Genomic DNA, 27,156 nt, shown 5'->3' with positions numbered 1-27,156 from the left:
TTACACCCAAAGTACACTGCATGTATGAACGGTAAAGCTTCCCTGATCGTTCAAGAAATTGGTATATTTGATTCCAAATAAAGGCAGGTTTCTTGAAAAGCATTATTTTTCCATTACAATTGGCAACAGTGCTTTGAGTTATGCTAACGTCCAATTAAATCCATCCCTCTACCACTTCCTAATCAAACCACAACCATCACTAAGACACAAAATCCCACAGAAGTCGGTCACTTCAGCACTTCCTCACAACCATGATGCTACTGCGAGCCAAAGGAGACTGCAAAAAATCAAGGTATGTGCCATATTTCATGTGTAAACTGACTCCTTGATACTTGAGACTACAGCAACACATCCTAAATATACGCTGTTATATATAAAAATGCCATCTCTGCTCTTTCTATTCAAACAGTTCATATAAGAGCAATTTTATTTTGTAGAAGTCATCTTTACAGTTCAGTTAGCATTTATTCAATTACATACCTAGTGTCTTCACCTTTTGGTGTAACAATACAAAAATCATAGTCTGAAGGGTTAAAAACATAGCCTGGACCATATGTGCCCAGTCCATTTTAAGCCAGAGCAGGTTCATGAACAATCTTTCAAAGCCAAAAGCACTTAGTTTGGGGTCCAAACGAGCTAAGCCCATTGCTCCCTTGAAGACTCAACATCAATTTGAAAAGCTGCAGAGCGACAACACTGAACTCTTCAAGGACAAATCCAACCTATATAGAAAGCTGCAAATTCAACTTCCCACTTTTCTGATAGATTTCTATCTAGTTTTCAAATTTGTCACAAGCAGAGAGATACAAAAGCAAATTTGTAAGCAATTACAATATTGCCTTAGCTGCAGACAAGGAAAGAAAGCTGCCAAGCAAACACACAATATCGCTTCTTGTCAAGGTGTAGAACTAGATATCCAAGTAACTATTAAAGTCAGTGCATTATTTTTGCATCTTCAGATGGACCCTCCCACCAAGAAAACACAGTTAATTACAAGAAACAGATACACTCAGGCCACCCTTAAAAAAAAACCCTCAGCCCTTCCCCAAAAGTTACATTTGACATTAATTTTAGTAGTGATTCATAGTTAACTATGGTCTTCCGCTTGAGCTTTTCGCTCAGAACAAGTGAGTAATAAAAACTGGAGAACAGATCATCACCTTTTGTCCTGGACCCTTCTTTCCCCCCCGCCCCTTTTAAGAGTGGCCTTACAGTCAAATTTTGATTTAAAGCAAAAACCACATTGACATCGATGTGCACTCACTTGCTCGCCAATTCACCCCCCGGCGGGAGGTTTGGGATGCTCTCAGTTGCTAACGTACGCATCACGTGGACTAAGTCTGGGACTCCTTCACCCTGCTTCTTTATGATCTCTGGGAATCAGAAGTACTTTTTTTGTAAGTGCAGTCCAAATTTAACTTCAAAAGATTGAAACACTCAGTTTTATAAAAAGGCAGCTTAACTTCTGTTAACATTTATATACATATATAAAATACGACCGGCCATATTCAACACGGTAATTGTTAACTTTGGTTCCATAAGGAAAAGAACCTGCAACAGATTTGACAAACTGTTAACATGCACACTGGTTTTAGAAATACACAGCTATCTAATAAAAGTGGGAAAAAAAATCTTTAATGGCTTTCCTGCTATACATTAAATACGATAGAAGATGCAATATCTTTCCAACAAAATGCCCTGGGTATGAGGCAGATATTAACACCAGCCTTATCGCTGCAACAGAAGATAAAATATTATCATCATCACAGAAAACATAATAATTTCAAGAAATAAAAGGTTAAACACATAAAAAACTCCCATGGATGTATGTATATTAGGCAACACTTTTACCTCACTGCATTACAGCACCATGCAAATTTTCAGAACTATTCCATACAAATTAAAAGCCAGGGACATCACATCTAAGACATAGTTCCATCCTCAACTCACTTAGGGGATACGTGAATATTGGGCAGTTATTTAAAGCTGATCCACTCCAACTTCTGGGTGAAGAGAATTTGTATAGTGTGTCACATTTCCTAAGAAATTAATTCTTTAACTTTATTCTTAGGCCTGTTTTTTGTTTGGTTTGGTTTGGGCTTTTTTGCAAGTCAGAAGCACACGATTTTATTTGAACTGTAGAGATTTCAGACCATACCATCCCTGAAGAGTTGCCCTTTAATTAGGGATTTTATGAAATTTAAAGAACAAGCACATTGTTAACATGCATCTCAGCAGTTTCTCTGTAAGCATGAGCTCTTAGAAATTATAAGAGATACGAATTATTAAATCTTGTTGCTGTTGATCTTCAAGTGAATACTGCAGCACACACAATGTGTACATACATATATATACATGCACGTATGTACACGCACACTATTCTTCACGTAATAAAGCATTTACACAGCTTGAAGAGTAGTTGGAATTCACCAGCATCACTTTTGGAAAACACTCTAGCATTCCGTTTTTGCCCTACGTGATAATTCCAGAAACGCATACCAAGTTGCCATTTTATAATTAATTAGTGAAATAAGGCACAAGAAAAGCTTTTAAAACCAACAAGTATCCAGTCCTTTTCAGTTAAAAATATTAAAAACATCAATTGTGAATTACTTTTGGTGCGTGTAACAGTTTTTCAGGGCTGTGTGTGTTCACAGAAAGCATCAGCTGTATCTTGCAGTCAGGCTGTGTAAATTATTTGCAAGGGATGGTGGAAACAGTCTAACCCTCAACCAGTGCCAAACTCTGCAACACAAAAGCTTTAAGCTGTTTACTTCCAAACCTACGTTTTAAATACATGACACCACACACCACAGACACCTCAAAAGCTTGCCATTTCCTCAAAATCTATAGCCAAAAATTCATGTTACCATCTAGTGTTTAGTAAATAGCAAAGCTAACACTCTTAAATCTGAATAAGAAGCAAAGATCTCGGATTTGGTTTGCCAAGTTCCTTTATTGTGCAATTTTGAACAGCTAGTTTATTCTACATTGTGCTAGTGCTAAAGTTCTGCTGTACAAAAATAAGGAATTTATAGTTTACCTATGCTACACAGTTTCACAACCTGTAACTGCAGTACATTTAACATACAGTCTCCACTAAATGAATACATTTGTATTTTGATCAAACTATAGATACAGACTGAATGAACACTGAAGACATAACAAATGGAGTCGGTCTGCTACCTGTGTTTAATTTATTGGAATTCTCTTCTTTCGATACATCTTACAATCCTCCCCCCAACCTTTAATTTACTTTTAAACCTTCTACACATTTTCATGGCATCAAGTACTGGAAAAATGTACTTACAACCCTAAAATAAAGGATTCAAAACATATCTGCTTTTTCAGATTCTGAATGAGAATTCCACACAAAGTTTAAGAAAAAGCCAGAGCTTTGATTTTGTGAAAATATGGGAAGGAACATATAACAGCTAAATTAAAATGATTTATCTCTAGATAGGTATAAATATTGCAAAGATTATCTATTACGGAATGTTTTTATGTAAAAAAATTGAGAACAGGAAAAAAGCTTAGACAAGTTTCTTTTGAGAGTCAACACATCAATAACACATATTAGTGCAAATAATAGCAACACATTTTGGAATGACTGATTACTTCTACCATGAAGTTCACAAAGTATTTTGGGAGTAACACTGATCTATTGCAAGTAATGGCACAAAGGTGATTCTCCACACTTGCTGCTTCTTCCATTACTATTTATTGTAGCTGTGAATCTGGACCACAAGCACATAAATATTAGTAAAAGGAGAGTTCTAGATGGCATGGTAAGTAGAAAACTTTCTAAGTTTTTAAAAATCGGAATCGCCTCTCCTTATTCGAGATGACCATTGTACTAAACCCTATTCGGTCTTAAAATCTGCGCTACTTCTTAACACTGTAAAGACATATTGTGGGCTGTGGGCATAAAAGTTCAACCATCAAAAATGCACATTAGCCAGCATCAAATCTCATTACTTGTGGGACTACACTGAGTACTGAAGTGCATAAAAACACATAATATGCATTTTGACCAAGTTTCCATTTTACTGAATTTTAACTTTAAAGTTGATATTACAGATTAGTAAGATCATTCTAAAAGTAGTCCTTATATTTTCTAGTTCTTTCAGCTGAAGATTAGGCTTTTAAAGTTAAGCACTGCCATTCTTAAGGTATCCTAGGATAACAGCAAGATTATTCACTGTAGTGTTGAAAGTTTTAGATGCTGTAGCAGTCCTACCTTACTAGCCAACACTGCTTTATCCATTTATACCAGGAAACAACTTAACTGCACAAGAATTATGAAGTTAAATTTAAGAAAGTTAACTGGCACCTGTTCTTGACGTTCTGCTTTAGTTCAGCCTCTCAACTTTCCCCATAAATAAGACCTAAAAGGCCAAATTCTGCACACAGCTGATACAAATCACTGCTGGGTTGAATAGTGTTTACTACATATTAATAAGTTAAATAATATCTTTGTGCAACAGTAGACAAAAATATTGAAGACAACTCTAAAAAAGACGGAAAGACTCTTGAGGGGAAGTACAATGTATTTCCTCAAGTTGTTCAGACATCATCCCATTAAGTTAGTATTAAAGTGCTTTGTAACTACATACAGAATCCTTCTGCCTCTACACAAGTGTCACACTTTGCTCATTCCTGAAATTTTGCGTTTGTATAAACGCAGAGTACTGGCAGCCAAATTCACTGTATGTACCATAATCACATGCAGTTCCAGTGTTTAGGTTCTTCATTTATGAAACGTTCGTACAAAAGTGTCAGCTTTCCTCATGGTAATATTCCCGGGGTACGATGAGGCCAGCTGAAGATGCAGCCTTAACTTGAACATATTTTCATATTCTAGGTCATGGGCTTGTCTGAACTCAGACAAAAAGATACAAGGCAATACTTGCCCAAATTAGGAGAGTTAGCATGCTGCGAATTAATGTGTGAATTTACAGCATACTTGTTCTTCACCAATGCCACTGTGAGTGGGCATATGTAGTAAGCTCTTCAAATGCCTGGTGCAAAACTGCTCGCTGCTCTGAAATGGAGAAGCCATCTGACACTTAACTCGTGCACTTGGATATTCCTGCTACGCTGTCAAAAAGATTCACGCTACTGCTTACTATGCACCAACTTCTCCTATTAGGCAAGTGTTAGATTAAAACACAGAAATGCCCGTCTGGATGTTTGTTTGGGGGCAGAACAGATGCAGTTTGCCAAGACCCTGCAAATGAGGCCTTTAAAAAAGATGGTATTTTCTGAAGGAGCACCTACAGGGGCAGTAAGTGCTTTGAAATGGCACATTTGTCTGAACCCAGAATTCTCACGTAGGCAAGTACTCTGTGAAGCTTCTCAATCTGCACTGTTATATTTGTGCAAGTTAAGGAGGAAAAAAGTGCACAATATGTTCCTCTAACTTACTAATCACTGACACCACAGTTGTGAAGAACTCTGTGTATCGTGCCCTGTGTACTATTAAGGATCCTTGGAGTACATACACGTAACTAGGCTTGTAACATATAGGTCTAGAGGAGTCCACTTCAAAAATAGACTTAACCTATGCAAATAATGCATACAGCGTGTCTTATATTTCAGAAACAAACTCCAAGCTGCATTTGTATTTGAATACCAAAAGGCACTGTAAATTTAGTTTTAATGAGAAATCTTTTAAATCAAATCGACTTCAAATATCATTTTTAGTTAGGTGATCCAAAACCCCTAAGACATGCAGTTTCGGCTTTAAAGTTTAAGAACTCCCGAAATACAAATTTAACACAAAATTTTGAAGTTACTATCAGAGTAAGATGAGCCCCCAGCTTTTGTTCATCATGAATGCTTAGAGATTATCTTTGACAAATTTCTGAAGTTCTTTCAAGTAAATATGTTAGCAGGTGCCTTTAAGAGGACAGTAATCAAGCTGTAACCCTATAATAATTCAATAATAAAATATTATGGCTAATTTGTACATAACTATATGGAGAAATGGCACTCAAATTACCATCTTCAAGACACTCTGTGAGATACTGTGCTCACTTCATTTCACGCCATAACACAGGAACCAGGATTTACTGGTCAGAAGTCAGCAGTGGCAATGGACTCATGAAGAACACTGAGCACAAATGAACTCTTTCTCTGCCATCCTGACTGATTTTCAAGGCTATAGGCTGCTGCACTTTCATAGCAGAATGTTTTCAGGACATACAGCAGGACTATACGAGTGCCTTTTTCAAAGATGTACACTAGATGGCCAATGGCACTTGAAGGTCTATTAAAAAGCCAGTATGTGTTAACAGTTTAGTTGTTGGAAGGGGAAAGGGGCCAGGGGGTCTGTTTAGAAACAAAGTTACTTATTTTTTTTTAAATGATCCACCTTCTACTCTGCTTTCCAGGTACTTGTCCAACTCTGCCTCTCTTTTCACCGCCTCTGGCGATACCTTTGGTGCATTCGGAAAACAGATCAATATCACACTCATGTTGTCTCGACTTCCCTGGTGGAAAAGAAAAAATTATTTGAGAATGTATACTACACCAGGCTAAATACACATCAAAGCATTTTACACACAGAAATTCACAAATCATACAATACTAGAATACAACTTCTACTATGGATTAATATTATCATTAGTCTTAATTTTCCCCCGCCCCCTTACAGAATTCCAGAAGTCTGCAGTACAACCTTTTAAGCAATTTTGTTCTTTACTCTTTTCTGGTCTGAAGACTACATGGAGGCATTTACAGACAGCCCATTGTCTTTTAGAAACCAACATTACTAATGAGCGACGTGTAATTACAAAGCTGCGTTCCATCTTATTTTAAATACTACCCAAGCGTTTTGGGAAAACAGGTATTAGATGGGAAAACAAAACCATTACTGCCTGAAAGCACTAAGTAGGGAGGTACTGAATTCAGACACTGCTTCCACCTAAAATCACAGCTATTAGGGTTTTTTTTCCTCTTTTCTTTTAAAACAAGAAAAGTTACAAGTGCGAGAATCTTAAAAGATGAGCCGGAAGGGTCCCAGGCCTTTACAGAAGTATTATTTGAAATGGAAACATTTAAAAACTAAACAGAACCCTAATACTTGAACAGGTGAAAATGCAAACACTTTGCTTATGAAAAGTAACCGCTTAGTTTACTTTCAACACTCTTTGCTTTGGTCTGCAAACACGCATCCATACACTCGATTTTTAACACCAATTAAATCCACTGAAGTCAGCAAGATCAAGAACAAGCCAGCGTTTAAAACGAGAGTATGGGCGTATGGGGAGGTGCTGACAGTCAGCTACTGCAAAGCTTCCAGCATCCACCAGCCACTGTTCTTTCCCTGGCATTTGTTTTTGGGATTACCGGACAAAAATCATAAACAAAAATATACGCATTATGAATCTGCCAAAGTGTTTGAAAGCAATTCCATTTTTCCGAAAGGGAAACAACGACCTTGTTAGTCATGTTGTCTCGTCTCTTTCGTACCAAAAAAATTGGCTTTTTTAAATTATGACTTACAGCTTGCTTCTGGAAAAGGAAGTGTCAAGTTATCAAACTAAATATTTCAAATCTCTTCCATAACTGTATCATCCTGCAACTTACTAATACAGAGTAGAAGTTATTGCAGACAAAATTACACAGATCTGTTAAACAAAACAGTCCCATCTTTTACTTGCGCTAGTTTCAGAGCTGTATTGCAAAACGCTGAATAAGAAATATAGTAATTAGACAAGAATAAAAACAAACTTAGGAAGTCAGATCTTCATACAGTCAAGAAGAAAATTTAAACTGCAAAATACGAAGTCAAGGTTCAATCATTCTGCATTTATCTTGGTGCAATTATAACAGTAATGTCAGTATTATATGCCCAGGAAAGGAGAGAAAGATTAGGAAGGTAAAGAATATTCTCTAGCCTGATTTAAGTCTTAGGAGTTGAAGTTTTGTAAGGTATCTTGTGTAACAGAAGAGATAAGTTTCTGTCCTTCGCTCGCCTATAAATTGCCATCAGCTTCTACTTTCCCAGGGATCACAATGCATCTGTATGCAATTTTAAACTCATTAACCAAAACCACCCAGAAAGCCATACTGTTTCTGTTGCATGTTCATTCCCCCTCCATCACCATTTTTGCGAGAATCATGGTAATTACTGTCAAAGTCTCGTTAATGCAAACCAACAGATACTTATAGACTGGAATCAAAACTTATTCTTAACTTGTTCATAAACTTCTAACAGTGAAAACACAATGAACTTCTTCTCTCAAATCTGGCTACCTTGTACAAGCAGGTGTCAACTATCTCATTGCAAACTTTCTCAAGGTCATCAGTGACTTCAAGTCTGGATCTTACAAAGTCACACAGCTCTTCGTTTCCCATAACATCCCAGATACCATCGCAAGCCAGTATGATGAACTGATCATCTTCTTCTGATCTCTCAATTTCATAAACTTCAGGCTCGGGTGAGACTAGCTGTTCTGTAGGACCCTTCCCATGGACACATTTGTAATCGAAGTCCCCAAGTGCCCTTGAAACAGCAAGAGAGCCATTCACACGCTGAATCATTACAGAGCCACCGGCGTTCTGTATACGCTCTTTCTCCAGTGGATTACTTGGTTTGTGATCCTGCGTGAAGAAGTGAACCTTCCTGTTTCTACAAAGTAAACCTCTCGAGTCTCCACAGTTGATGAAGTATGTATGTTGGGGAGAAATCATGACACCCACAGCTGTTGACCCACTTCTGTCTGCACCATGTTTCTTCTCGGAGATGACTCTCATGTGTTCATCAATTTGCAGAAAACCTGTTCTGATGCCGCTCTTTACACTTTCCACAGATGGTGGCCCATCTGGCCCTTTAAAATCCTGGTTGCTCGTGATGTGATCTAATAAATGCTCACAGCAGTACTTGGCAACCTGTGATCCAGCGTGCCCATCATATACAGCAAAAAACGACCATCCGTCAAGTCCATTTGGCAAACCGATCACAGCCGTATGTGCATCCTCCATTTCAACTCGCCAGCCTTGCATACTACTCAGACCGTAACGAAGCCCATTCCCTTGCCCCTGGGCATTATGCTTCTCCATCTTTGGCTTGTCTAAAAATGCTCCCATGATGACTTTCCTTCAGTTCTAAAAAGAAAGAAAGGATTATTAAGGTATTTCTTCAACATCTCATTTAAACATCCTATTGGAAACCATTAAATAACTGCCAAAATAATGGTAAGATGACAAAGATACAAAGCTGACTCTTCTGTGACTCTCTCAAGTGAGATTTGCATTGCTTTCATCTCATTTAAGCAAGGACATTGCTACTAGCTGAACTGCACTTTCCACATGCCTGTATTTTCAGCTGCTTTACTTGAAGAACTTACATGCCACTATCATTCACGATTCTGACAAAAGCCTCTAGTACAAGCATGTATAATATTAGTTTGAAAGAGGACTTGTTAACTGGCACACATTTGAATAGCGACGCTCCCTGCGATTCCTGGGCCAATGAAACAGTTCAGTGTTTCCAGGACAGTGGCATCCCTACCTGCTGGCCACAAAGTCCTGCTCACATTCTGCTTTTCTGACAGTGGTGGAGAAACGAAAGCAAACTGATTAAGTTTCCTTTGGGGGGAGGAGGATTTTGGTTTGGTTGGCTTTTTTTCTTAAAAAAAACCAAACAAAAACCCAACAACAAACTAAAAAACAACAGATAAAGCGGTCTGAATGAGCAAGATGAATGCCAGAGGCTGCGAAAAGGAAGACATAACGCTGGGTAAGTAGGAGCAGGACTCGGAACGGAGCAGCTGTCCCTTTAGGCAGCACAAGCCATTAGTTTGGCTCAGCCATCTTGTGAAAGCTCATCCTTTGATTTTCAGTTAAATTACGCAGCAAGCTCCTTCATATGTCTGCGCTGCAGATTTACTTCAAACCTTAATGTATTCATGCTTCACTGAAAGGCAACTGTCCCTGACAAGTCTAAGAAAATCCCTTTGGAAATAAAATCACAAGTATTGTAAATTCATGCTTCCTTATTCAAGCCAGACAATACACGGCACATCCTACTCTTCTTCACCCCCCACCATTGGGATGTGATGCAGCAAATACCAATGCTTAAGAGAATAAGAATGATATTGGCGGGCAGTGTAAACTGACTGGTTTATCTTCATGACTTTCACACCCTAACCATCCAACCCACCCTTCTAATCCACATCAGTTTATTTGTGCATTCATTATTAAAAATTCATACAAAATAGGTCACACATTTTACATACTTGCAAATTCTCCCTGGGAATCATCAAAGAGTGTGCAAATCACTGTTATACAAGGTAATGGAACAAGACTACAAGCTTTTTTATTTAAAGAAAGTGGATAAAAATTAACTGTGAGATGAGTCTCTGAAACAGATTTTACCTGAGGCCTCAACTAAGCAGCTGCACTAAAAGAAAAGTTAGTATACTAGAGATTTTTGAAGATTTAAACTTACATGTGGAATATATTTTAGCAGTTTTCTAAGTGATAATATCACTTTTTGATAACAGGCTTTTATTGCAATACAGCTCTAGCTATAAGTGACAACAAAACATTTCACACTGTCTCTTCCAGCCACTATCAACCTTTCTAAAACATCTGTATGTGTTAGAATAAACAGTCAAGAAATGTTTATATTTGATCTCCACCACAATAGTGATTCAAATGTGAGGCACGGGGACTGGATATACACTCCTCGGCTCACATGCTTTGTTAACAAAACCAAAAGCCGCACATACTTCAGCTGTATGGAGAGAGATATCAGCGGCAGCGCGCACACCTCTGCTTCCTCTCACCCCAACCCCTGCTCTCCAGTTCTGTCTCCTCTCAAGCAAAACCAAAATATTGATGCCCACACAAACTGTAACTAGTCAACAAAGTATAGTATACACTTGGTCTTGTATCCTAAGTACACGCATGAGGTTCACATTACTGCAGTTGCTAGGAAAAAAATACTACTTAGACTTTTTTATCTTCACATGCAACTCTAGTGAAGTCAGAGTGATCAAAATAATTACAGAATGCTGCCATAAATCAAACAGGGAATTATTTTGCAGAATAGGCTTTTTATTCATTACATTATAGCAGCAGAATTTAAGCTAATGCCTAACACTTTCTTATTGTGGAAGAGATCACAAAATAGAATGCAGATATTCAGTTATTTCACCTTAATTTAGAGCTCAAAAAGCAGAAACTGCCCCGGCAAATACCACACTTTTGTGAAGTATTTTACAGTATTACTGTGGTCAAAAAAAGCGTTAAGAACAAGACACAGTTAAACTGACCACAAGCACCGTCATTTTGGACTGAAAAAGGCCATTTTCCTTCTAACCTCTCACATTATGAGGTACACAATATGCAGAGTTGTGCTTTGTAAGCGGTTCTTCCCTCTCAGTAGCTTGCCATGTAAACCATGATTAAAAATACATACAGACAGGTCATGTGCAGTTCTAGCAATGCATACAGAACTGATAGCATACTTCAAAAATTAACAAATCCACTCTCCGTTTAAAACCAAGTTGCCTCATCCCTCCCCAGAAGGTAAACTGAAAGCTGCTGCTATTCTAAATTAAGCCTTGTAGGTGAGATGTTGACACATTCTTCAAGGGTGCGAGTTACCCCACCGTAGATGCGAATACAACCAGGCAGAAGGAAAACCACAATGCGGTCATGTAACTTCTGCTTAGGAAATTACTCACAGCCCATAGCACAAAGTAGTCACCTCCTCAAAACTGCAACAACAGACAGCAGTTGCCTTCCTTGCAACACTCCAGCTAATCATTCTTCCACCAGAACGCCAGCCTAAACCTGCAGGAGAGTAGGCCAGGTTTTCCAAATCCTCGCTGTAGCTGAATGGAAGGCACAGTTTACTTGGGGATAGGATGAATATGCCAAGCCTTTAGTCTTTCCAGAACTTCAATTCTTGTTAAAATAAATGTGAATATTACTAATCTGTGAATTGTTATGAATCAGAGACTACCTGCTACTTCTCCCCCCACACCTTTATGTGTGGCTAAAACCTGAAAAATTTAAAGAGTCTTAGTTATAAAAAAAAGAACAACAATCTTGGTTTTAAAAGAAGGGATACACACACAAAAAGGCTGACATAAGCATGTGCTTACTTCCTACTAAAAAGATCTTCTAAACCTGTTTTTGAGTCCGTAACAACGGAAACACCTTTCACACATCAGTGTCTACCTCAATCACAAGTATTGCTGAGTATTCATTCTTTCAGGAGGTGGTTTGTGCACTGTACTAAGTTGGAATGACACCTTTAGTTAAGCATATAACTCTGTATGCAAATCAGATTAACCTATAGCAGTGCAAACATCCAAGTTACAGCATGACTTTGTTATGTAATAACACTACAGAGATAAGTCAGACCCACAACAGTCTGTGTGCATTACCTGCAATAAAGCAACAGATTCTAAATACAGTTTAACTTAATCATCTCTTATATTTTTGAGTCATCTTCCTAAACAGCAGTCCTCACCTCAGAACCCTCATTCTCCAAGTAATTTTACTACCCTTCCCTTGCCCTTCTCAAACCAGCCACACATTTCTGCAGTCATGTTAGAAAACTGGAGTCGCATAGCAGCAGACAGAACTAGCCCCTCTACTCTGGAAGACTCCACTTTCGGGATGCTTCAACAATGCACATGTGTATTGAAGGACACAGACATTATTCCTATTAAAGCCAAAGTAAGAGAAAATACACTTTGAAATTTAGTGGCAAATGTACACCACTCCCTATTTTTCTCTTAATGAAGGACAAATTCTGAACAGTTCTATAGCAGCGGTGCCCTGTAAAAAGATCAGAGGTGGAACATTTTCTTCAGAAATAGTAACTCTAAAATATCATCTGACACTGCAACTGCCGTGATTAGTCAAGCAAACTTCCATTCTAGCCTAAGATGATTCTGGATTCACCATCTCCATATCCATGACTTCCATTAGTTTCTCCTAAAAGAGAAGAATTTTCTGCAGCCAAAGTTTCCGGGTTTTGGCTTTGGAGAATAGAGAGGCTTCTGGACAAAACTAAAAGTGAAAATGGATCCCTATGCACAAAAATGAACATGCAGGGGACACAACTATGCATCTATGAGTGCATCTAAACCATTACTTCTGAAATGTGGATTTAGCACAGGTCAAACTGAAGGACAGCCTCTACAGCAAGTGCACAAAAAACTCAAGTTGCAGTTTGCAGACAGAAAAGCAAGAATATTGTACAGAGCCTATTAAAAAAAATTAAACACAACACAAGTAACAAGATCTTGGATAAAACACAAGAGACCAAAATTCAAAGGACTGCAGCATTAGAAACAAAACTGAAATAATGAATGGAGCATGCCAAAGAGTCAGTAGCTGAACTCCTTGAAAATAGACGCAACTAGAGAACAGAGGGGCAAAGAAAAGGAGGTTAATTAGTATCCCGGACCATGGACGACCATGGACAACCACAGATACATCACTGGAATGCATGAAATCACTTTGCCCCTTCATTTGGCCCTCAAATTGTGCTATCCAGACAGCACAACTATATTGCCTTCTGATACACAGGAAAATAAATTTTACTGTTTTGCTATTTGCCTATTCATTTGCTCTAAGGTTCAAATGAAGGTAAGTCTTAAACTGTTCACAAAGGACAGCTAATGTAACTCCACATATCCACGTAAAAAGACAATTTATTTTTCCAGGGAATTCAGACAAGGATCTGGTTGCCTTTTCCAAAAAAACCAACCACCCCCATCTGAAACTTGTACTTCAGCAATACGTAATTTAATAATCCTTTTTCAAACAATGTTCGGGTTGTATTCCTTACACTAGGATAAGCTGCTTATATGAACCACACTGAAGTCACAGGCACTTATTCAAACTAAGCCGAGAAATGTCCCCATATTCTAATTTCCTGGAACAATTCTCCAAGTGACATTATGCCCTGTGTGTTGTAATGAGCACCATAAAGAGAGATTACAACCTTTACTTGAACTACAGGACACAGAGTAACTCACCAAATTATACAGACTGCTACTGAATAGAAAAAGGACATTTGATCACTTCAATCTGTGGTACTTTTCCCCCGCTTTAAGTAACCAGTCTGCATGCAACGGTGCAAACGTGGAAACATGTTCAGAAGTTAGTGCCTGTTGAATGAAAAACTGACAGTACATACTGGATGCCCCAAATCAATTAACGTAAACAAACAACATGTCAGAGATCATCCCAGGGATCGGAAGAATGACTAAAATAAAACAGAACACGCAGATGAGGAGACATAATTACACCACAGTCATGGGCTGAATGAAGTCATGAAAAAGCTCCTTGCCAATGAAACTATTTTGAAACTATTGGAGGCTATAGGATTGAGTTCTGGCACTCACGGTTCAATGACATCAATAAAGTATTGAAAATTACAGCTGATGTAGACACAGGATTACATGGCCAAATAGGAAACGCAAATTGCCCACAAAAAAATAAGTAAAAGAAATAAAATACAGAGATGGGGCTATTTTAATAAGCATAGACTAACACCCAATTTCCCCAGGAGAACACTTCAGTTCTCAGACATGTTACTGTAATCTGTGTTATATTTCAGTACAACAATTGCAAATAGAAGAACATAAGAAGAAACCACCCATAAAGGTAAGAAATTTTATTATAACATTAACCAGTTGTTTTAGGACAGATGTAGGAGCTATGGCCTCTGGCAGATAAAGGGAATAGGTAAACAGTTGGAAGGGTTAGTTTAAAGAGAATAAAGAGAGAAATATCAAAGTCCTAAGAAACAGGCCTTCAGAGAGGCAAGAATATCTACACCTAGGCACAAGTGAGACAAGGGGCAAAAGAACCCCAAACGTAAGCAAGTTAATGACTCTGTATGTAGAAGGGAAAGTATGAATCGTTTAACCTTTCCCCACACACCCTCCCACTCTCCCTGTAATACGTAACAGTGATTACAACTTCATAGCACAGCAGAAAGCCCTAAATCACTGCAGCCCTGATACAGACACCCACGAGCTCTGACCTGTTGATCGTTGGGCCACAGGCACTGCCATTTCACTGAGTTAAGATTGTTTTGCAAGGGGGTTTTGTTTGGTTGGTTGTTTTTTTAAAACATCTGCTTAAAATCCTTTCTCATCCTCAGGAGCTAACAGCCTTTCTGAATGTCTCTCCGTAATAAGCAGCAAAATATTTTATCCTACTTGTCTTCCTATGTCAATTTATTTTTCATGTGTGTGTATGGTGGGGTGGAGAGGATTCAGGTGAGGATTGCTAAAGCCTCCAAAAGTCTCCTGGAACACAGAAGGTAACCAGTTCTAAGTTAACACCCTCCCTCCAACAACATGTTTCATCTTTTTCTTAAAACACCTTTTTCTGCTCCTGCCTACCTTTCCTGCAGACAAGAAAACCTGTTCCAAGGTTAAACTAGGAGCTGCTATTCTCGATCTGAATGTATGTTGGCTGAGGTTCAAACTCCCTCCAAAGGAGATGTATGTAATCTGATTTTTGAAAAAGCCCTGGACATTGAAGAAAGATAATTCATCTCTCTAACAAATTGCTCCTGCAGAAATTTGAAAGATGGTGATGTAGTTTCAAGGTTTCTTTATGGAGTTGTTTTCATTTTGTTCTATGGTCAGTTACTGAAGAAGTAACTTCTTTCCAGAATCGCTAGGACCACTGCTGCAAATAGAAAAATCACTACATTGATTTTGACAGGAGATACGACCGGCAGCCACAACCAGCAGTCACTCATCAGGATCCTAACATGACTGCACTCTCAGAACACAATTAAGGTAATATTTCTTGGCCCAAAGAGAATTCTTCCTTCTTTCTAAATATTTGTACTACAAAATAGAGATGGGAAAGAATAAGAAAAAAAAACACACCACACCAGGCAGGAGTATCAAAGTACAAGCAGCGCAATCACCACGTAAAACTGTGTAGACAACCAGGATGGGATTAACAAGTACTATGAAAATCAATGAGGTAGCTCTGCATAAATTCATATGTTGCTGTCTGAACAGTATGAGAATGAAAAAGCCAAGGTCCTTGCTTGAAAGCATTAATAAGCAGAAAACATGCCCATGCTGGTGTTCAGTTCAGCACCTTTCTGGTTATACTTCATTTTCCAAAGATTTCTTACTTAAAAGTGTTGGAAGAGAAACAAAAAGACACCCATTTTAGACAAAGAGATTAGACAACTGCTTTGTTAACAGCACACAAATTCCTGCAGACTCCAGCCAAAATTCAAAGCCCCATTGAAGCAAGCTCTGTAAAAAGGAGCTGGAAGATCCAAGGAAGCTGCAGTCTATGCAGACAGAAGTCGGAGAAAGAAAGGCCTTGCTTCATTTTCTATATCAATGAGATGCAGTGAGATCCAATTTTTTTGAAAGAGTAAGGCAAACAAGTGAAAATAAGAATTCCATCCAAAGTGCTCATGTCAGAAAGAGTACACAGTGCTATACAGCTATTCCAGCCGAACTACGCACAGCAATAGTATCATCAAAAAGAAAACATGGGAAAAAAAAGAAACTGAAAAAAGACAACACAGAAGACTAGAGTTACAGTAAGTCATAAAAGCTGAATTACCATCTTCTCCAGTACTGGTAATACCAAGAGTGCTCTGCCACTTTCATCTACCATCTAACAGAATATTACCCTGCTCCCAGACATCATGACCCTAATTCACAATTCTTACTTGAGTAGAAGACACTGAAAGTGCAAGAATTGAACAGATCTGAACATATCAAATGCTTCAAGTAACAGCTTAAAAATCCTGTTCTTTAATGTTTTTTATCTCTTATTTACAGCTTGAAGCCTCAACATCTTTGTTCACTGCTAGTATTATCAATCAAACAATACCTGCCATAAAAAGAGAGCTGAAGACTCCTAGATGGATGTTTTCTTTAGTCGAAGAACTACACTATTCCACTGCTATTTCTGTGTAAGAAAAACAAACCAACCAACCAACTACATGACCAAAAAACAAAAAGCATTTGCCTTTTTTCCAAGTTCAGATAAACCTATTCAGAAAAACCAAGACAGAACTGGAGTCCTAGCCTGTCCTGCCACTACTCAGAAGAGGAAAGAGAAGTTATTGGGTAAAAAGCTTCTAGACCAGAATGACTTATTGGAATGATCAGGACTGTTCAGGTGGTTCAAAAGCCACTAGACTGAAGTGAGGCTACTGCCAATTCAGCTTTGTCAGTGTTAAACTGTTTCCTAGTTAAACGAGGAAAAAGATGTTAAATGGAAAGAGGTCCCAATGGGATTATTCACTGAGACTCCAAAAACAAAGGGAGGCCTGAATAACAATAATTTAAAAAACAACAGAACACCAAGTGCAATAATTGAACCATTCCTGAAATATAGCAAAAAAATTACACTCACACGCACACACACTCTCATCTGTGGTGATGAAGCTCAGGAAACTGCTACATTTTTACAGTTAACATAATTTGGTATTGTCGCCTGTGGTAGTGTGTACAAATTCCTGTAGAATCCCACCATCCTTCTGTCATACTGTTTCACCGATAACCTCACCACAAACATCTTGAAATCCAAGTTAACGCAGTCTCTCATACCTTAAAGAAAACTGAACACAGGAATCACCACACTATACCCTCTTCAATTTTTAGTCATCGTTTCTCCAAGTGCTCTCCAGGGACACTGCTCTTTTTTTAAAGTAATTATTTAAAGCTTTCAAACTTCACATCTTCCTAACTTCAACAATAAGCATCACCCACCTATTTATGATTTGTCTCATGAGCAATTTATTTATCAATATGGAAATAAAAAATCCAAGTGAAAATAAAGTTTATATAGATAGTGTTTGAGAGTAAAATAAAAAGAAACTGTTTAGAGAAAACACAGCCAGTATGCATGTGCCCAATGATTACATGATATTTGCAGGAAGACCCCAAAATTTCCTGTTTAGCCAAGTACTCAATATTATGAAATAATTCCATGTAAGTACATAAGCAATTTTCCAGACCCTTCATTTTACATGAAAATATTTGTGGGTTCTAATCTCAGCAACATTACCACTATTCTGGTGAGGATATAGGAAAAGCAGAATAGAGGAGACTTCAAACCCCATGACTACACATGGGAATAAATTTGGAATAAAATAGGAAATGTTCTGAAGTGTACAGCTATAACCTGGCTTTGCTTGCAAGGAAATGACATCAAAACTATGCCAGAAGCACATTAAGACCTGGAAGTCAAATCCTCAAAGCTTAGGAAAAGCCCAAGTTCGGTCATTGGTACACACACAGAGCTTTAATTTACAAAGCTATTTTGCCCTCACATCCTCGGCATTCCTATCTTATTAAAAGAACAAGGATAGAGAATGACTGCTGCTATAAAGCAGATTCTTCCCCCAAGACTACATAAAAATAGAAAATAAATTTAAAAAAAAGAAACTAAAGGAAAGCCCCTATTGTTTTATCCTTTTATGCAGACAATAACTTTGAGGACAGAAGGCTTTCTTCTAAGGGTCACGCTGGTTACCAAGTTCACTATCAGTGCAGAGTTGACAGGTTTGCCTATGAGGAACGAGGCAGGAAGGTGCAGAGTCCAAACTTGAGGACACCGTCGAGTTCACCTGTTCTTCAAAATCCAGGCAGTGCTAATGCCAGCATCTCCTAAACTCACAAGGCCTCAATGTGCAGCCTCAGAATGGTTCTTTACAGAGAGAAACAGTACAAGATTTTTATGTAGTGTCTGTCCAAATACTTAATATAATTGATTGGAGCAATCAGAACATTATTTACTGATAGAAACTGATTCCTTCTTCATCAAATTAGTTAGTACAATTTAGTACTAACCACCTACCTGCCCACATTTTTCCACATTCTGCACACCTTTCCAAAATCTGGGTTTTACTTAACTTAGCGGACAGCCAGAGAATTCCTTAGGCAGTTTACACAGTTCTTATGGCTATTGCATTTTAGGGTAGTTCACAAGCAAAAAAAACAGCGCAATTTTATGCACAAATAGCAATGATATATGGTCAAGAAGAACACAGGCTACTATCCAAATTCCAGAACAAAAGTAGAGTTGGCAATTAAAATTAATTGTATGTATAGATACAGCAAATCCCTTCAAGTTACAGCTGAGACCCAAACACAAAAGCATGTTTCACCCTCTAGGTCACAATCCAACAAGAGGTTTAAACAGGAGAGCAACATCACCCCACAGCAGCCCCACACAACTCAGTTGCACGTGGCCTATCAGTATAGGTACATTTAGGTGCTTTGCTTTATTAAAACTCCAGCTATCAGAACACAAGTCATGCTACACTTGAGCTTATTGGGTTTGTAAACTGTTTTCTTAGAAGACTTCAGAGACCATTTTATCTATTAAAATATTCTTACCTGAACTGAGAACTAAGATGTTAGCAATAAAGAGGGTACTGTACTTTTTCTTCTATGGGTAAACTGCTAGCATTTCTCTACATTTCAATTTGAAACCTGATTAGCAAGTTGTGTTTTTTCCTTTGTATCACTCTTAGATGCTCTTTTGCCAGTATACTGCCAGGAAATTTACACTCCAAACAGCAGAAGTGTACTTCATTGGAAATATCTGTAGGTGAAGGAAGTTTTATTCTGTTGTTTTAGTCACACAGAAACACCTTTTCAGATGAGAGGTTAAAAAAACCTCAGCAACTGTTTCACATATTTATAAATACACTATTTTTCAGACTTCAGTAGCAAGCTGAAATATCCATTAGTTACTTTTATGGGTACATGAAAGCAAAAAAAAATTAAAACAAACACACAGTAAAACAAAGGCCTGTTCAGTTTAAACACAAAGAGAAATTAAAGAAAAATAAAGAAAGAAAAAAAGAAAAATATGTAGACCTAACAGACGTGTAACTTAGTCTGTGGTTTAACACAGAGCAGAGTCTAGCAGATAGAAATATGGAAAAGCAGACTTTACAGCCTTGGTTTAACACCAGTAACAGTCAGCTGGATAGTTTAATACCCCTATCAAGGAAAAAACAAAAACACCCACAACCAACAACCACCAAAAAAGTTTACTCACTCCCATGGTATCACACTGGCTTGCTTCCCCTGCCCTGATTACAATCTCCTTGGTCTAAACGTTCTCCCTAGTCTTAAGATTTAAATTATTTACTCTAGCAATATTAAATCTTAATAAATCCTAAATTGTTCCTTCACAGACAGAGAACAGAAGAAATATAAAGAAGCTATCTTCACTGTGATCCACACCACATCATGGCTCACACACACAAATCCTTCTTAAACAACATTTTTATACATTGGCTAATGGAATATACATAAAATGACATAAAAATCACATATTCTGTATATCCCCTGGATATTTTAAATAGCCTAAGAATAACAGCATTTTTTCAGGGATTACGTATCATCTACATGGACTTCATACTTTGCAATTTGCCATTCTTTCAATAAAGATCGTTGTAGTTAAGCATGTTTAAATTTTACATAAGTTTATTTCTTATCCTAGTATTTTAAACGGAAATTTGGATCAACTGACAAAAACTAGAGAGATCAGGAAGCATTCAGCAACAAAGCAGTATCCAAATAGGGCTTAATTTTCAAAAGAACAAATGAGACTACAGGTTGCATCATCTAAAAACAGTTACAGATGATGCACCAATGTTTCAAAAAAGTAAAAGTGATGTATGATTTCTGAGAAAAGAGCAAAAATTAGGAAGGGCCACATGCAATAGTAAGAATAAACGTTGTCTGGCTTAGTTATAACTATGCTAAGCCATTATTAACTTCAAACATTGTTACTAATCTGGCCTTTAAAATGAGTTGCAGGTTTTCAGAGATGAAATGAACACAATTATTTTACAGTACTTCCCATTCCAAAACTTGCTTATTTAATACCACAATCTGCATTATTCAATCACTTAATTGCGATGCAGTTCTGCTTAGCCAATTGGGTAAAAAAAGTATATTTACATCAGAATACACCTGAACACCTAAAAATTAGGTCAATAGTAATGTCAATATTTTAGTAAGAAATACATGACTGTTAAATGACTTTAGGTCATCTTGTGAAAGCAGCTGCTTTATAGTCCCTACTTTCACTAGAAAGGAAAAGTGCAGTAAGATCTCTTATTGACAGCTGCATTCAAAAACATACCAGTTACATAAGTTTGCAAATTATACTGTGTCAGAGTTAAATATCTAAGCATTTTAACGACGGTTCTTAAAATGCTATCTCAGCAAGAGTGACTCAACTTCACTGCATAAGCTGCACTCCAGATAAGAAGCAACTAGCTTGATTTTACAGAAAAAAAAACTTTTTTGTATTCTGCTTTAATTCAAATTGCACTAAGTGAGTTCTGCTTGTTTAGACCTGCAAGCTTCACCAGTCATTTGGCATTTCCATTTCTCCTCCTCAGTTTCAACAAGAGTATCTCAAGCTCACCCATAGACAGTTAAATAAATACTTGGAAAACAGGTATCGTTTTCTACTGTACCTCAAGGGGAGAGATTTACCAGACAATCGCCAACCAAAGGAGTAAACCTATAAACCAGAATTAGGCCTTGCCTCTATAAAAGAAAAACATGAATATGCCAGAAACGCGTGAGAGTACAGACCAGGTCTCTCCAGTACAAGCTACATTTATCAGAGGGTTTTATCAGGTATCTATGTCTGCGAGGAAAACATTAATAAGTGGCATGATGCATCAGCAAGTCTTTTACTCTTAGCCCAGTCCCTCATACAAAAGGTAGACCCAGAAAGGCCCGGAAGAGAAAGCTTTGGGAACAGCTGTCCCTTCCCCAGGGAAAATGCTGATGCCCCCATCAACTGCTCTCCTTCAACACCTTCCCTTTGACTCTGATTCGATAGGTAAAATGTAAAACTGCCCTAACACGTGCTTTTCCACCCCCCACCTCTTATGTTATTCATAGAAAAACCATGAATAGTAACAGAAGGGAAGCTATCAGAGAAGAAACACGGGTAGAACTTGCACAATTCTTGGTCATTTGGCAATTCACACAGGGTCCTGAGTAACAGCAGTCGTCTCGCTTCAGTTTCACTAGTCCTTCACAAATCCTGCTTCAGCCACCAAGCCTCTGAAACAGCACACGTACAGGCTCAGGAAAATGCTACAGTGGCTCACATTGGGAAAGTAGTTTCTTAGAATCACAAGAGTTAGAACTTCCACTTTATAAAATGATTCTACTTGCTGTGATGCTAAACATCACAACCTAAGGAAAACATATAACCTATCTTCAAACCTACTGCTCTCAGGATCTAAAACTGCCTTCTACTTAAATAAAAATAAATTCCTTTGTAGGACATACAGGACCTCAAACATTAAGGTTACGACACAGGCCATCGGAGTGACCAGCACTTTCTCATTTGACAAAAAGTACCACTCCAAGAAAATTAGTTCTTCTCAAGTACTACTGTAAACTTAAACATTAGTTTTGCAACCAACAAAATTTTTCCATATACATGGCAACACTAAAATATTTTAATTGTGCTAAATAAATATATACACATTCACACAAAATCAATTCTTCTGAAACTATTAACGTGCAGCCAGTCTTAAAGCTGTATTATACCTCCTATAATACAAGCTAATGTAATAAAAAGGTTAGATTTATGCTCAGAACCTCTGGCATTTAACATGCAAGTCCAATTCGATTATCCAGTACATCACTGGCTACCTTTGTAATCGGGGAGAGCATTTTCTTCTGTCTACTTCTAACACGCATGCTATGACAGATCATTGGCGTAACCTTTGCTCACGACATTGTTTTCAAAGGCAGCAAGATCTCCCTCAAAACTTTAAACGCCCGAAAGGCGTTGGCAAGGGAAAACCACCCGCTGCATAATAATGTCACTATGTGGGGAGTGCTTGATGCTCCGACCCTCGCCAGGGTGGGGTGCTTTATAAATAGATATAAATAGATTTTTTTTTTTTTTTTTCTCAGTGCCGTGCCCCAAGCGTTTGGGTGGCGATGGGAGAGGAGGCTGTTTATAGCCATTATTAAATGAACTCTGAATAGGCCAAGGAAGGGGGGGTGGGGGCGAAGAGGGAAAGCTGCTGTTACCTGAGCCAGGCCCCAAACCCTCAGCTCACCCTCCTCCTCCTCCCCTTCTCCCCCCATGCCCAGCCCGGGGGCTGCCATGCCACCCCCCCCCCGCAATGCAGGGGCTGCGCAGCGGGGCCACCCCCAGCCCCGGGGAGGGGAAGGGGCTCCCAGCAGCAGCATCCCAGGCGAGATCGCACCCCCTTTCCCATTTCCCTCCCTCCCGCCGCCCCGGCACCAGCTGCTGCCGCTGGGGATGGCGCCTCGCTCCTCAGCCGGGAGGGAGGAACGGCCTCCCCGCCACCCTCCCGCGGAGCCCACAGGGAGAGCGGCCCCCGCGCAGGCCGCCCCCGCTTGTTTACAGGCCCCGGGGCCCAGGCGTTGCGGCCGCGGCGCTCCAGCGCAGCCCGGGCCCGCCACCGCCGCCCCCTCACCCGCCCGGGCCCGGCCCGCCGGAGGCCCCGCGCCGCGCTGCGCCACTTACCGCCCCGGCCGCGGCGGACGGAGCCGGCTGTGGCGGGCAGGGCCGCGCTCCGCGCTGCCGAAGGTGCGTGGGGGCAGGGAGGCCGGGGGCAGGCGAGGACGTCCGCGGTGGGACCGGCGGCGGGCAGGCCGGCCCGGGGACAAGGGGAAGGAGGAGGGGGGCACCCGGCTGGCGGCCTCGCCTCAGTTCATTCACAGGCGGCGGCTGCGGAGGGCGGCTCTCTGCCCAGGGGGAGCCCAGCGCTCATCTCGCCCCCGCTGCTCTCCCCCCCTCCTCGCTCGCCGCTCGGCCGCCGCCGGTCCCCCCCTCCCCGGCCCCCTCCCGCCCGCCCGAGCTCCGCGCCCACTCGCGCAGCCCCGCGGAGCGTCGTCCGCGCCCCCGCCGCTCGCGCAGTCACACAGGCGCGCACTGCGCCGCCGCCTCCTTCCCTCTGCGCAGGCGCACGTGAGGCGCCGCCGCGCGCGCGCGCCTGCTGCTGCTGCTGCTGCTGCCGCCGCCGCTCCCCTCCCCCTCCCGCCGCCGGGGCCACCGCGCGCGCGCCGCAGGAAGAGAGGCAGGCGGGAGCGAGCGCGCGCGTCCCCTCGCCCGTTCCCCCCGCGCCGGCAGCGCGTGCGCACGCGCCGGCCACCCTTCCCCCCCCCGCCGGTTAAAAAGGAATCACAACACCAAACGCCGCTTTTTAGGACAAAACCCCGCCCCTGGCGTAACGGGCGGGGTACCCGGATGTTGGGGGGGCCCCGGCGCGAGGCCGTTACAGGTATTACATCATCCTCCGTCCCGTCGTCACACAGACCCCTCCACCCCGGACCGCACTGAGCATGAGCAGAGCGCGTGGGAGAAGCACGAGCTCGGGCGGCGAGCGAAGACGTCATCGGCCCCGCCCCCTTCGCTGAGGGGAGAAAGCGGGGGCGCGGGGAGCTGTCCCAGCGCAGGGGGGTCAGCAGCGGGTCCCGTGTCCCTGCGGAGGCGACCTCTGCGGGGACAGGCCGAGGAGGAGCCGCCCCGCTCGTGTCCCGTCCCCAAAGCGGCGGGCAGGGCCCAAGGGACGCGCTGGGATAACCCCCGAGCCGCCTCGGCCTGAGCCCCGCGGGCTTCCCTGCTGAAAGCACAACTGCTGGCAAAATCCGCTGCGGGTTGAGGCAATGAGCGCGTAATAAGTTTAGTAATCCCCTGATTTTCGGCTGCCCTTTGATGAAGGATGGTCTGTCGACAAAAGGAATGGGAGCATGTTTGGGGAGTGACTCCCCCCCAGTCTTCAGGGAACAAATTTAGGGGGCAAGCTGTTTGCCCAGAGAGGTGGTAGATGAACCATCCCTGGAGACATCCCAGGCCAGGCTGGACGGGGCTCTGAGCAACCTGAGCTGGTGAAGATGTCCCTGCTCATGGCAGGGGGGGCACTGGATGAGCTGGGAAGGTCCCTTCCAACCCAAACCATTCTATGATTCTAACAAGATGCTGAAGGAGGCCGTGGTGAGAGCGGGGCCTGGCTGGGAGAAGGTGACTTGGGGCTGGGGGGGTGGACGCACTGTGCGGCTGATTCCAGCAAACCACGGTTACATCAGCGGGGCTTTGGGATTTTTTGAAGGTGGAGTGGATGTGATAAGGAGTGCTTTTAGAGGCTTGGGGGATGCATGGTAGTTGAGAGGCTGTGAAGAAGGAATTCATAGAACCATAGAATGTCCTGAGTTGGAAGGGACCCATGGGGATCATTGAGTCCAACTCCTGTCCCTGCACAGGACAACCCAAAAGTTCACACTCTGTGTCTGTGGGTGTTGTCCAATCTCTTCTTGAACACTGTCAGGCTTGAGGCTGTGACACCTCCCTGGGGAGCCTGTTCCAGTGCTCCAGCACCCTCTGGGTGAAGAATTGACCACGGAGGGAGAGATACTGAAGAGAGCTGGGGAAAGGTGAAGTGGGTACTTAGCTAAAGAATCGAGAAGGTTGTCGACTTTAGAAAGTTTCCATCTTAAACAGCAATCAGAGCAAGCACCCATATGTTAAGGTTTCCCTAAAGTCAGTGTTCATCAGGTGCTCAAATTGCTGGTTGTGTTCCCCCAGCCATTGCAGATAACAGTTGGTACAGCCCCAACCCAAGGGTGCCAACGACCCAGGGCACTTAATCGAGGGTTCTTGCACAGATAAGACCTACAAAACCAGCAAAGCCCTACCCAGAGATAGCTAAAAGAGCTGTAAAAAATACAACAAAACCCTTGTTGTAGGGCTTTCCCATCACAGATAAACTCGGCTGTGTTTCACTGTGATTACAAAATCTCCAGTTTCAGTGCTGACTGTGTTTGAATGGTATGTTTGGAGCCGATCTTGCTGTGTTCACCCTAATCGTGTTTGTTAGCATGACACTGAACACCATCAGTGGTGCTGGGTGTGTATTAACTGTTTCAGGCCTTTGAATTGTATTTAGATGCAGCCAAATCTGTTTGTGGAAATAAAGCTTTAGGGGATTTAAATGCAAAATATTCAGAAAATATGTTGGGGGGCGGGGGGAAGCCGAATATATGATTTGACTTGATGATCTTGAGGGGCTCTTGCAACCAAAATGATTCTATATGCAGCGTGTTCCACAATGAAAGGGAGGTTTTGGAAGTAACTAGAGTTATTCCCATAATCTTCCTCAATGCAATTTAGAATTTCCCCTTGGTATCCAAAGACAATTAGTTACAATCTTGATGCGGTTCAGATTTTTAAAGCTGCATTTTTTTTCCCCCAAAAAGCATCCGCAATGTACAGCAAGGTAGAGATTACGCGGAATTGTTCCTGCATGTGCCATGCTGCTTTAACCTCTATACATACATAAATTTAATTTTTCACCCTCCTTTTCCACTTCAATAAATCTCTCCTAACACTTTGAATTATATACAGCTGTAGATTTCATTTAGATTCTATGTCACCTACAGCTGTAGTTTTGTGTGTGTTTTCTTTTTAATAAATGTGAATGAAAACATGGCCCAGCTTTTTTCTTTTTTTTTTTTTTTTTTGTGATGCCCTAGTTTTAAGCTGCAGGAATGTAATGACAGCAGAGAGTTTGCTGCTGTCATTTTCTATTTATATGTTTTTCTTGGGAGATTGGATGGAGTCAAATTACCACAGTGTTTTCTGAAAGTGTAAATTTTAGTTAGTTTGCTAGTGTTGCCTGGCCTGTTGTACTGACAATGGTGATAAATACTTATAAGAAATTCAAACATCACATCTAATTAGGATCAAACAGCTGTGTGGAACATATGTCTCTGCTATGCATATTTGTAGCTGATGTGACTACATCTCCCGGCATACAACTCTTTATTTTCCCTTTAGCTGTAGATCAACATGGGGTATAGTTGATGGGGACAGTCAAGGAGGCATGAACAAGAACCATTGCAAAACTCTTTCAACACTGCATCATAAACCATGACTGAATTATTGACAAGAATCATCTTTCACTGTTTGGAAAACGAAGTTCCTACTAGCATAATAAAGCATATTTAGAATGATGTGCTGTTCCACAGAATATTTTTAGATAATGTTATTTTTTAGGGGATTTTTTTCTGCTTCCTGTTACAACTTAAAAGAAAAAGTCTTTAGATTGATGGTACTTGCTAAGGGTATTTCTAAAAAAAACTATGT

The 27,156-nt window shown here is 40.7% G+C and overlaps 1 protein-coding gene across 1 annotated transcript in view; it reads right to left on the bottom strand.

Moving 5' to 3' along the window:
* PPM1A (protein phosphatase, Mg2+/Mn2+ dependent 1A) overlaps positions 1–23,968 on the bottom strand; it is a 35,359-nt gene extending 11,391 nt beyond the window's left edge. Inside the window, exons 1-4 of the mRNA XM_082059175.1 lie at positions 23,539–23,968; positions 8,263–9,114; positions 6,377–6,494; positions 1,265–1,373 (exon numbers count right to left, since the gene is read on the bottom strand). Of these exons, the coding sequence (XP_081915301.1) occupies positions 1,265–1,373; positions 6,377–6,494; positions 8,263–9,096 (1,061 nt within the window). The 5' untranslated portion in view covers positions 9,097–9,114; positions 23,539–23,968. The remainder of the gene's footprint in view (positions 1–1,264; positions 1,374–6,376; positions 6,495–8,262; positions 9,115–23,538) is intronic.
* Between the last annotated feature and the right edge of the window lie 3,188 nt (positions 23,969–27,156).

Source organism: Streptopelia decaocto (genome assembly GCF_964273445.1).
Source record: "Streptopelia decaocto genome assembly, chromosome: 7".
In the NCBI taxonomy this organism is placed as follows: Eukaryota; Metazoa; Chordata; class Aves; order Columbiformes; family Columbidae; genus Streptopelia; species Streptopelia decaocto.
Note: the sequence above shows the minus strand (reverse complement) of the source record. Positions and strands in the feature narration are given on the sequence as shown.